Source organism: Symphodus melops (genome assembly GCF_947650265.1).
Source record: "Symphodus melops genome assembly, chromosome: 10".
NCBI lineage: Eukaryota > Metazoa > Chordata > Actinopteri > Labriformes > Labridae > Symphodus > Symphodus melops.
In genome coordinates, this window is record NC_136700.1 from 25316846 (window position 1) to 25329726 (window position 12881).

General features: G+C 46.8%; 1 protein-coding gene across 1 annotated transcript in view; it reads right to left on the reverse strand.

Annotated features, from left to right (window-relative positions):
• Positions 1-6590: 6590 nt before the first annotated feature.
• Positions 6591-12881, reverse strand: part of gjd1b (gap junction protein delta 1b) — a 33210-nt gene continuing 26919 nt past the window's right edge. The window contains exon 2 of the mRNA XM_079353737.1: positions 6591-10364. Within this exon, the coding sequence (XP_079209863.1) occupies positions 9515-10364 (850 nt within the window). The 3' untranslated portion in view covers positions 6591-9514. The remainder of the gene's footprint in view (positions 10365-12881) is intronic.

The following is a 12881-nucleotide window of genomic DNA, read 5'->3' on the forward strand; positions in this document are numbered from 1 at the left end:
AAGGTCGGGACTGAACAGCTATCCAATCACAGCGATTATAGCGGATGCTAATTTGTATAACCCACTGAATTTATCATTATTACTCAATTTGAGGATAATTTAACAAGTTTTGTATTTTTTCTTCATGATTTATTTCTTAAAATAAAAGTTATGAATAAAAAAAAGAAAAGGGAGGCCGATCATAGAAGTTAATCCATCTTAAATCCAGAGGTATCTCTGAACGTGATGTCGATGTTATAAATCATCACAGTGAAGTTTCCTGGTGTCTAATAAAGCCGACCTTTTGTTTGTATTCACACCTCCTGGTTTGTAGGATTATTTCACCGGTGAGGAGGCTCAAACATCTTTACATCAGCTTTGTTTTTTTAAACTGTCGTTCCACCACCGCAGACACACGTCACTAACCTCCGCCGCCGTCACCTTATTATGACATCATCGAGGTCGAACTGTTAAAACAACGCCTTTCACTAAGTCCTTTACAAATTCTCCAAACACCTTTCCTTCACCCTGTGATTAGGCAAGGACACACAGGTGAGACTAATGAGACAGGTGAGGACAATCAGGCTCATCAAGACTCAGGAAGACACAGAGGGGCAGGAAACCAGACAACACCGAGGACCAGAACTACAAAATAAAACAGAGAACAAAGAAAACACACGAGAGGAAACCGAACTCAAAACTCAGAAATAAAACAAAACCATGACACTGTCGGTGAGGTTTTTGGCATTTCTTCATTAAACTCGCCCGTGTGTTTGTTTGATCAGGAATAGAGGAGCTGGAGCTGGCAGCTAAATTCCTTTTTCTTTTCTTTTTTTCCAGCTTATTGTGACGACAGTGTCGGAGAATAGGGAATAACATGCAGGAAAAAGTGTCGCAGGCCGGAATTGAACTCGATACGTCCACTTGAAGGACGAGAGCCTGTGAACATGGGGCGCACAAACGAACCTCGAGGCCACCGGCGCCGCTTGGCTGGTGGATTTCATGAGGTCCTGTTTCTGATTCTGTCTCTATCGGAGTACAGCGAGGTCAATGAATAAACTCTGGGTGTGTAAAAATGCATGTTTATGCAACAGTGCATGATGGTATCTGCCTGATCTGATTGGGTACTGTGCAGGTTGAAAGAGTCCTCGTCGTCACGTGATGATGAAGGCTGCTGCTGTCACGATGAGAACGCTTTAGCGGACGCAGTTTCGGTGGATGGCTCTGATGATGGCGTTGGCGCGGGGAGAAGGATGATGGGTTGTGTGTGCATGCACGGGTGTGTGTCTGTGTGGTTGCACGCAACTGAAAGTCGAAGTAGTGGTCGGACTATAATGACGAGGATGATGATGGTGAATATGTGTGTGTGCGTGTGTGTGTTTGTAATAATGTGTGTTTCAGGAAGTGACGCTGAGCATGCAGCCATCTGTCGACAGATTAATCCTGGCTGTGCTTAGAGATATTACCGGCTGGCTTATCGCCGTGGCAACAAGCCTTCAATCCCAGTCCAGCGTAGCCACCATGTGACCTCTGCTGAAGAAGGTGGGTGGGGGTTGGACACACAAGTACACACACCAAAATGAAACACACACAGAGGTTTGGAAACGTGATGCGTGCATGCACACACATGGCTGCGTTCACTTCCACTGAGCGAGGGATTTAAGGGGGAATATGATTGTGCTCTCTCACACACATGCACGTTTCCTCACTGCATGGTCGAAAGGTTTTAATCCTGCTGAAAGGTTTCAGTGTCACCTATCGAGTTCAGAAATGTCATCACGCCGACCAGCTGGGCTGCACGCACCGCTCTGCAGAAACTGTTTTCAGGCAGCTATTTTTAGCACAGTATCAATAGGAATTGTTGCCACCTTTGTTCGCTCTCCTTCAACACCGCAGCAAGCTTCTTTTTTTTTTTTTTTTGCGTCCTAAATCCCATCACTCACACATCCTCTAAAAATCCACCCACTCACGTTTTCTATACACACAGTCCTCTGTACAGTAAACGACACACACACACACACACACACACGCTTGCTTTCAGGTCATAAATCAGCAGGCACGAGGCCAGTTCAGGCTTGATGTAACATTCAAGGTTTTATTCAGTCTTTACATACAGTACACCAGTCAGAAATATACAGTGAACCTTCAACAAAGGTCCGTCAGCTACACTGTAAAACCTGCATTCCACAGATTTTTTAAAAATGAGGATTACAAAGCGTGAGCGTGTTTGAGCGTGTGTTTCTTTGTTTCTGTTTTGAGTCCATGCTTTTACATCCGTACAGACGCAGCAGAAGATATGCAGAAGATGTTTGAAGAGCAGGAATATTTGACTATTTTCTCTTATATATGATCGCCAGCGTATGATGCCAAATATTGGCTAAACTTGACGTTGCTCCCCCCCCCTTACTCATCCCTCTTTCTGTCACATGTCCCCTCTCGCACAGTTTACAGACAAGCATCATGGCGTACAGGAGGCCAGGTCATAGCTCCAGAGGTGGGTCTGAGGGATGCTCTTCCTCTGCACCACGTTTGTGTGCTTTTTTTTTTTTTTTTTTAAACCCAAACATCTGCACAGTTCGGCATTTTTGGGAACACACCGTGAGGTTTTCTCAGGTCAGAATCTCAAATCCAAAAACCCCTCGGTAAGTAAGCAGTCACAGAGCTGGTGAGCGAGAGAGAGAGGGATGCTCAAGGGCTATTTGGCTTAACTGGACCCTGCCTGTGTCTGCCACTCAGTGTAATTAGATGAAGGAGTCACAACTGATATTATTGCAGATTAGTGGGAGGTTACGAGGTCCTTTTTCTGAACCCACAAATGGCGATAATCCAGACCACAGGAAAGCAGCACCAGTATCCGACGGGGCTGCAGGGGAGGGGGGAGCGAGGGACTATTTTTAGAATTAAATGAAAATGACTTTAAACATCTGGATTAAAAGGAGCTTTAAAACTTTTCTCTTTCATTAACGGCCGTAAAAAGCCTTTTTCATCAGATACAAGATGTGTCTGATTGTTCATTTTAAATTCAAAATGATTCCCTAGTTACCTAAAAGTGAACGTGATTAAACTTGGCCCGTGAGTGCGCATTGTCCTCTATCAAAGTAAAGCGCCAAGTCATGTTTTTAAATGTAGCTCTGTATTTAAAACTATGGCTTTCAATTTGTATCGAGGAAGAAGCCCTTCAATGTAAACGAGCGACACATTAAAAAGTTCTCAAGGGGCCCTTCAGGATTGGCTAATCTAAGGTTCTTTTGGCAGCGGTGTGAAGAGTGACGTTCAATGTTCAGCGAATGGAACAGCTCGATAACGCGCCGCATTCCTGAGGAATCAGATGGTTTGCTACGGTTCTGCTTTGTTGGGGGAAAGATCCATAAAAAACCCCAAGATGCCATACCTGCTGCAGGCGTTCACACCTGAGCCTCTTTGTCAGTAACAGTCATCGTTTTACATGTTTTATTTTGTAAGAAAAACCTGTGTTGCTACATGGCTGAAAGTCAAAGGTTTCAAAGGTTGGGCTCTACAGTATTAGGTAAGATGAAAGTATCGTAGCTCGTAGACCTTTATATAAGAAGTGGATTCAGCCTCTGGTTTCAAACTTTTGAAAATGTCTCAAACATGCATTCTTCCAAATGGCCAGCAGGGGGACACTCCATCACAACCTTTCTAAGCGGCTTAACGTCTCGATGGCCGCCTTTGATTGACAGTTTACTTACAGAGCACGCCTGTCAACGTGCATGAAGACCGGGCAGCCACAAAACAACCTGCAGTTCCTCAAGTGTCCACCGGGGGCTGGCTGCAAAACTGCAAGATGTTTTTAATCGTAGACGTGACGTTCATGGCGTGTTTATTTTAAATAACTTTTCGATTTAGTTAAGCCTCAAGAGATATTCACGTGTTGCATATTTAGTATCGATGCTTCAGAAAGGCGGTTTGCTAACCAGATGCTGACATCATGATGGCGCCGTCCACTTCTCATATAAAACCTACGACGGTGACGCGTTGTGATCGTCTGTCTATAAAAGTTTGTTGCCTGTTAACGTAGAAACAGCTTCTTCTTTTTTTTTCTCGCTAGAAAAGGTTGTTGTAAAAGGTCCGCGTTGTCGTCGCTCCTGAGTCCGAGTCCGAGTCCCGGACCCCGTCACAGTCGCCCACATGCGGAGCGTCACTGAGGTTTGATTCACGCTGACATCTTTGAGGCTCGTCATTGCAGGTTCGGGACACATTGTGCGGGGGAATAACCCTGGAATGTGGCGGATGTCTGACATCTCATGTCAGTCTTTCACCTGTAAGCTAACTACACGTACCCTGTGTTTTACAGCAGACTGATCGGCTAATAAATTAGAAATCTTCTTCTCCAAAACTTAGAAAGGTCGATATTAATGTGCAAATTTCTTATAAAATGAGAAGATTGGTTTACAGAAAATTTTCGGAGGACAGGAAGTGAGACTGAGTGTGTTTACACGGACTTGAGTGTCCTGGGTTTTAACCCCGGTTTAGATCATATTCAGGATTTGGCGTTTACACAACATGGCGTTTGCGATGTTTATTTTTTATTTGGTGACCAGCGAAAATGACAGTAAGTTGTCGTCTATACCGTTGGATCCCAAAGTCAGGATCTGGACCTGATGGATATGAGGTGTGCTCAAACACAAACTCCCGATCCTAACCGGGATACTCGAGTCCCTGTGAACACACTCAGCGATAACCTGTAAGTGGAAGTGTTAACATCTCTGAGTTGGTGTTTTCTGCCTGAATCTGTATCCTCTGAAGAACTGGGTGATCAATATACACACTTGGCATCAAGACGATATAGCTTCGCTCCACAGTAATTGAACAAAAAAAAAAGATTCTGTAGAAGAAAAACATAGAAACATGCTGTCGTAGCCATTACACATGCATTAGAAAAAAAAAAAAAACAGTCTCTGAAAATTAAAGTTTTGCATATCACTTTGGCAAGGGAAGAAATATAGTGGGTTTTTTCTGCTAGTCTTATATTTTGACATTCTACCCTTGATTTTTACACGTTACAAAAAAATTGTTCCTTTACATAGAAAAAAAAAACTTTTTTTTTTTGATATGTCACTGCACAAAAAGAGCAACAGACAAAAACAAAATGAATCCACAAGTCGAAAAAGATAAGCAAATGAGAAAGAAAAAAAAGAAGAAGTTGCATAATTCATTTCACATTGACAAATAGAAAAAAAAAAGGAGTTGGGGGGGGGGGGGCGAGTGGTGGACTGTCAGAAGAGCTGGGGGCCTGCTTCTCCTTTGCACTGTAAAAGTTCAGGAGCCGTGCGTCACTAATGAACGCTGGATGAATGTAAACCAAAGAAGACACTTTTATGGCCTTCTACATCCTCGCACTGTGTGTGTGTGTGTGTGTGTGTGTGTGTGTGTGTGTGTGTGTGTGTGTGTGTGTGTGTTTCTGACCTGAATGAAACCAGACATAACAACAGAATCCAACAGGAAGAAAACCTAATTTACGATGCTGTTCCCTCATTAAGATTTGCCTGTTTTTCCTCGAATGGATATATGTGCAGCATTCACTAAATATAGACGTCACCCCAGCGCTGACCTGTGAGCCCTGTGGAGATTAGATCTGCTCTGCACAGCGACCGCGCACAGCACAGGACATCGGCTCGGCCTTAAAGCTCAAGGTGGACGTTTAAGCCTCTCCAGAAGCACAGGGTCTCAGCGAACGAGGGAAGCCGTGGTGTACGGCGTTCTGGCGCGCACTTCTCAGCGCACACAATGGAGTGCCGGATACCTCTGAGCCGCAGAGGAGTCTAAATCTGGGGATAATCACCTGTAAGAATCACAGAGATTATGGAGGCTGCAGTCAAAGGAGTGAGCGAGAGTTTGATGGATCTGTCTCTGCAGAGCGTCTTTATCCTCCACACAAACTATTATATAACGCCACGTCATGTCTAGATATTGCCAAAGCAGCTACATATTTCACCTCTTTAAAAACTGTGAAATAAATAGGAGGGGAACATTTTTAATCGAACGCAGAGCCAAAGTGATTTCCTCAAAACGCTGGCGGTGCATTTTCAAGTCCAGTCGTCTTGTTGACTTACAGGATTCCTTCTGTACGTTTCCTTTCAACGCACCCTTACTATTAGGACTGAGGAGTTTTCCAAAGGCATTGTGGGAAATGAAGGAAATCACAAAGCTAAGCTAATATAAGGCAAGTTTAAGAAAATCGGAAAATAAATGAAAAGTTTTGATTTCAGACGGTTAACGCTGCGTTGAAGTTAAAACGTGCTCTGAGGCTGCAAGGTGGGACACACGTGTGTGTCGTACACACGCTAAGAGAGAGAGAGGGTAGCTTTAGTGCTTTAGGCTCTGTGTCCATCTCAAGTTTCTATGACAACGGCCGCTGTATGACCAACACTGCTCACTTTTTACCGGCAGGCACAGAGCGAAGCCGATTAACGTAAATTCGGAAAAGAGCGCTCGAGAAGCCTTTCTGAAAAGTTGACTTTTTTATTTTTTTCAACTTGAGGGGCGACCGGTGGCCTAGTGGATGATGCGTAACCCGTGTACAGAGGTGGTTCAAGGTTCAAGCCCGATATGTTCCCATTTCTCTGCATGTTGTTCCCGACTATCTCTCTCTCTCTCTCCCTGATTTCGGACTCTGTCCACTGCAAAAAATAAAAACAAAAAAAAATAATCGGAACCACCAAAAATAAACGCAGGGCGGTGCGATTTCAGCATCGTCAGTGCGACTGTAGAACAGGCGAGTGATCGCCAGCAGCTGCAACGAACAGACAACAGTCGAGCTTGAGCCGAGTTTGTGCTTATGTCTGTTTTTCACAGTCTGCAGAGTCCTCACAGAGGAACAGGACAACACCACGCAGGTCCAGTGTGTGTGTGTGTGTGTGTGTGTGTGTGTGTGCTGAATAATTCAAGACAGACGTATCCACTGAAATGTCTGGTTTCACTGGCCTGCAGCGCGACATGCCCCTGTTTTAAATGATGCATTTGTCAGATGTGTGATCCCAACACGAGTCCCTTCAGTCCGCCACTCTCCCGCTTGTCCGCATTAATCAAGGTGCAACACCCTCCGTCATCTTTTTCCGTTTTCTTTCGGGTCACTCTTCACTCTTTACAAGGCATGCATGTTGAAATCCGGTCAGGGAAGAAATGCAAAATTAAAAATCACCTCGATTTAAGAACACAGCTTTCCCTTTAGAGTAACTACTCATCGTTTAAACAGCTCGATCATTCAAGAAACATCACGTTGTGTAAACATGCCTTTTTTTTTTTTTTTTTTTTCTCCTCGTGGCTCGCAGGCCTCAGCGGCTTGAAGCTGTGCAGCTAATTTCGAAGAAAACCAAGGCTCTCTGTGGAAAACAGGAAAAGAAAGAAGAGTAACAGTTGCAATAAATATGTCCTTTAAAAGCTGCAGATGAAAGAATCAGCTGCACAGCCTCACTGCGCTGCGCCCGTCCCGTCCACCATGACTTCAGTCCCCTCAGTGAGATGTGCATCAAACTAATCCAAAATGAAAGGAGACAGTTTATACATACAAACAAAAAATAAAACAGCAACACGACGTCTGGACCAACCCGCCGCAGAGTTAAATAAAATCTATCTGGATATATTCTAAATGGATAAATATTTATGGTATACTCTATATAACTTCTGGACAATAATTAAATATCTTAAGGATGGCACCATCGCGTTCTCAAAAAAATAAAACGTAACTCATGGTGATATATTTTATAAAAGTAATAAAGTGATCTTTTGTCCTTCTCTCCTTCGTCTCTCGGCGCGTCGGAACGCTGCGCCCAGGGAAGTTTGGTTTGTGCTTCAGGAGAGACGGACGTTTGCTCTCTCGTCGTCCGTTAGTTTGTTTGGTCCTCTCCAAAGTTTTCACAGAAAGAGAGCAGCGACGGTCATCACTGTCACGTGAAGCCTCTGGGGTCTATGTAGCTGCCAACCGGGGAGAGCAGAGAGAGCGAGACAGGAAGGAGAGAGGAGGGAGAGAGGAGGGAGCGAGACGGGAAGGAGAGAGGAGGGAGAGAGGAGGGAGCGAGACAGGAAGGAGAGAGGAGGGAGAGAGGAGGGAGCGAGACGGGAAGGAGAGAGGAGGGAGAGAGGAGGGAGCGAGACGGGAAGGAGAGAGGAGGGAGTGAGACAGGAAGGAGAGAGGAGGGAGAGAGGAGGGAGCGAGACGGGAAGGAGAGAGGAGGGAGAGAGGAGGGAAGGAGAGAGGAGGGAGAGAGGAGGGAAGGAGAGAGGAGGGAGAGAGGAGGGAGAGAGACAGGAAGGAGATAGGAAGGAGACAGGAGGGAGCGAGATCGGAGGAAGCGAGACAGGAAGCGAGACAGGAGGGAGGGAAACAGGAGGGAGCAAGATGGGAGGAAGAGAGACAGGAAGGAGACAGGAGGGAGCGGGACAGGAAGGAGACAGGAAGGAGACAGGAGGGAGCGAGACAGGAGGAAGCGAGACAGGAAGCGAGACAGGAGGGAGGGAAACAGGAGGGAGCAAGATGGGAGGAAGAGAGACAGGAAGGAGACAGGAGGGAGCGGGACAGGAAGGAGACAGGAGGGAGCGAGATGGGAGGAAGCGAGACAGGAAGGAGACAGGAGGGAGGGAGCGAGATGGGAGTGTGGAAATGGAAGAAGTGTTTATGGCGCTCGCTCGCTCTTGTTTGTGTTAAATAATCTTTTGCCAGGAGACAAAACATAAACATCGTCCGTCTTTTCCTCGGGGTTTTGGCTTGTGACGATGTTTCACCAGAGGCGAGGATGACACTGATCAGACGCAGCTCTCTCTCTCTCTCTCTCTCTCTCCTGGCTTCGGTCAACACAGAGTCTCTGGCGTTGAGAGGAAGCAAAGAAAAAAAGCATCCTTGGTTCTGTCATTTGTTTTTCTGCAGAGCGAGACGTCTCCAACCGTCGCCTTAACTCTCACAAGCTCACCTTCCTTTTCCTCCATCACTGCTTTGACAGTTCTTCCGTTCCTCTTTTAATGATGTTGCTGCTCATCCTCCCCATCCCATTTCCTCTCCTGTCTTTTCCTTTTTTTTTTTTTTTTTTATTGAGGCTGACACAATCCAGAAGAAAAGCACCATGGGGATGCATCAAACACCGCCATCATCTTCCAATATCCCCGAAGAATACAGAACAGCCTCTCTTCTCCCTCCCGTCTTTGTCCTCTTCTCTAGTCCGTTCCTCTCCAGCCCCTCGAGGGGTCACTTCCTCACTCCACAAGAAAACGAGGGGCAGGGGAGGGGGCAACTAGTCCAAGAAAGAAAAACGTATAAAATGGCAGTTGGATGTTCTCCCTGTGAGACCATAAAGTGTTCATCGTGTCGATCTGCAGACTGCAGAGCGTTTGGTCCTCTTTAATCCTCTTTGTCTTTAATGACTCATCAAGTCCTGGAGCCAGAGGTTTGGTCTTTAAATTCTGTTTCGTTCTTGAGCGCAGAGGAGAGGTCCTCTCGTTCAACCTCGCCATCGTCTTTATTAAATTAAAATCATAATTAATTCACATCCTCGTCCCACTCCTCCTCTTTTTCTTCTCTTCATCAGACGTAGGCCGATTCGCTGGACTGTGTGCGTCCCAGATTGGGAGGCTGGGAGAGATGTGCCATGTCCTTCTTCCTGATCTCACAGATGGACTTCCTGCGGGCCTGGACGCCCCTGATGGCGGCCTTGATCTTGCGCCAGCCCAGGTGGTTGAGCTCAGCCAGGTTGAGGACGACGCAGATACCGCTCACTGCGAACATGAAGACGAGGAACACCGTTTTTTCCGTGGGACGAGACACGTAGCACTCCACCTCTTTCAGACACGGGTAGCGGTCACATTCGAAGATCCCGGGCACGCTAAAGCCATAAAGGAAGTACTGACCCGCCAGGAACCCGATCTCCAGTGCGTTCCTGAACACCACCTGGATGATGTAAAAACGGGAGATCCCTTCTTGCCGGCGCACCTTCGAGCTCTTTCCGTGAGTGAGGCCACGTGGGGCGTTTGGGATCTCCTTCACCTCCAGGCAGTCGGGTTCTTCCTTCCCTCCTCCGCCGTCGCCGCCGTGTTGAACAAGTATCCCATTAATGTTGCGAAGCTTTCGCGCCCCGTCCCGTCCCCCGTAGTCCCTCTCCATGATGGGGTAGAGAAAAGAGTAGCGACGGTCTTTCTGCTTGGCCGACTGGTGGACGGAGTAGGTGATGAAGCAGAGGCTGGGCGTGCACACCAGTATGATCTGGAAGACCCAGTAGCGGATGTGTGAAATGGGGAAGGCTTTGTCGTAGCAGGCCTGGTTGCAGCCCGGCTGGAGAGTGTTGCAGATGAACATGGTCTGCTCGTCCTCGTACACCGTCTCCCCGACGATGGCCACGATCAGGATACGGAAGATCACCACGACTGTGAGGAGGATCCTGCAGGAGACAAAGAGAGAGATAAACGGGGTTAATGGTCGGAAATGCAGAGTGATTTACTGCGTCAGGAAGAATTAGATGTCCTCAGATATCCTTCCCAGAGGAGCTCCTTCAGATTGAGTGTGAGAGGACAGAGACAGGCAGCAGGAGAGACAAATTAACGGCAAACGGGAGCTTTGAAAAGAGATCATAAAAGATCATAAATTTCAGGGACCAGGAGTATAATAAATGTCAGTTTGCAAAAAGACAAGCAGAGCCTAACGGAGCCATCACACCTCATAGGATATAATATTATGGGATGGCTTCAATCCTGATGAATTCAACAAATGAAAGCACGCTATCACAGCTGATAACTGCTTTTCAATGGTTGGCCAACAGATATGAGAAAAGTTCTCCTACTTTGACTCCGTAGGTCAAAACCACACACTCACTATTCACACACACCCACAGGCCGCCGTGTCTGTTGTGTCTTTTGGTGAGACACAACAGACACGGGGCTGCAGGAGCTGGGGATCGAACCCAGCGCAGCCACAGATCCCATATTGTCCTCAGGTTCACCTTTCACGTTGTAAGTCTGGGAAACCTATGGAGGAGCTTGGATACGATTCCTTATTCGAAGAAGGAGGAGGAGGAGGAGGAGGAGGAGGAGGGGTCGAAACTAGCTGGTACGTGCAGAACGCTCCCCGTGCGATTCTAGCCGACTCCTCCAGGGAGCAGTATCCACTCCATACTTTTCGACATCCCGTGTTTTAAAACCTTTGACTGGCCTTTGTCTTCTGTTTTTGTTTTTCTGGCGTCCAAACAGGTGTCAGTAATGTTTGTGACACAGTATTACATCCCAGCAGTACAAAAACAGAGGTATGCGGGTGCAAGGGAGCTGGGAGGAACACGAGAAAAATCTAATAAAGGATACCAATCAAGCCAGAGTTGAGGCTGAGAGGACGGATTTGAAATTGAAATCACAGCAGGGCGCCTCTGAAGGGATTTTCATCAGAAAATAGAAGTGAGAGGCGGGCAGAGAGCGGGAGAAAATAAACTGTACTGATGATGGAGAGGGGAGCATTGTGTTAGCGTTCAGTCAGCGTTTCTACCGATAAGAACCAGAGAAGAAGAGTTGCTCCAATCCTCGTCGCTCAGCCGCAAGTAAACACGCCAGGAGACGATGGGTTATGAGTGGAGCGTGGATGGTCATCACTCTCGGCCTGTTATCAGTGATTCAACTCTGTGTGTGCGCACGTGTGTGTGAGAGTGTGTGTGTGTGTGTGTGTGTGTTCGTGAAGGTAAAAACACGTGAGGCCGGCACATCTGCTCCAATTTTGGTGTCTTCTGCGTCATTAGTCCCAGTTACCACGGCAACCGTACAGTCACTTAAGTTGCAGTTGTGATGAGTTTTGACACATCCAACCACACACACACACACACACACACGCTCGCCCTCTCTCTCTCTCTCTCTCTCTCTCTCTCTTTCTCTGTGTGCTGTCGTCATTACAAACAACAGGCTGCGGCTTCTCTCTCCCATCCTTCGCTGCCATGGCAACAACAGGTGAGAGTGAGTTGAACATTATTTTTGCAGATTCGGTGCCGCGTCTGCTCGGGCTGCGGCGAGAGATACGGTGAGGTTATTTTTCTGCTGAAATTAGCTCCACTTCAATTCACCGAGCGTGTGCATGCTAACGTGCGTCTATTCTTAGGCTGACAGAACATTTCTGCACACTCCTGTTTCCTTCCACGCAGACATCTCTCCCTTTGTTCTTTTCTTACTTTATTCATGTCTCATTTATTTTTAAGATCTGAGACCGAGCGAGCACTTTAGTCAGCCTTTTTTTGCGTCGTGCGTTCCTTCGCTTGTCTCGCTCCGAGTGACTAAACAAAGTCTGGATCCAGGCTGCACACGCAGGCCTGGACTTTGCTGTTAATCTGTTGATTGATTGCTGCTTCGCATCGCAGCCACACTGATGTGACGGAGTTCAGAGCGACTCCTGCATACCGTAAGATCAACTCCCACTAATCACCAACATTTATATGAATGATAATCTCATAAATGATAAATCTCTGTCATTACTCGATACGAACGCAGAGCACACATCCTTACAGTTGGCCGTCAAAACCTAACCTCATTACATTAATCATGGATTTATGGGGGTTTTCTGCACACAAGTCAATACAAGCTGATGTATAAAAAACGGCTTTGGAGGCGGAGCTGACAGGCAGCGCAGCCGGCTGCAGGAAGAGCACAGCGCCGGGTGTTTAAATGTAAAGATAAATCTTCATAGCAAACACACAGCGAGTGTTTTCCCTCAAATGACAAACTACGTTTACACGTTGGTGTCTGAAAAGGAGCGTTAGCTCTCTGCGGGCCTCGGGTGTGAGTGAAGCCAGCGTCATGGCAAGCGAGAAGACGCCACTCGTTTATGGAGTGCAAACTATTTACTAGAGAGAGGCAGGAGAAACGCTGGACCTCAAAATCCCACTTTAAGAGATAACAAGCTCACTTCCTCCTCGCCCTGTTTACACGCT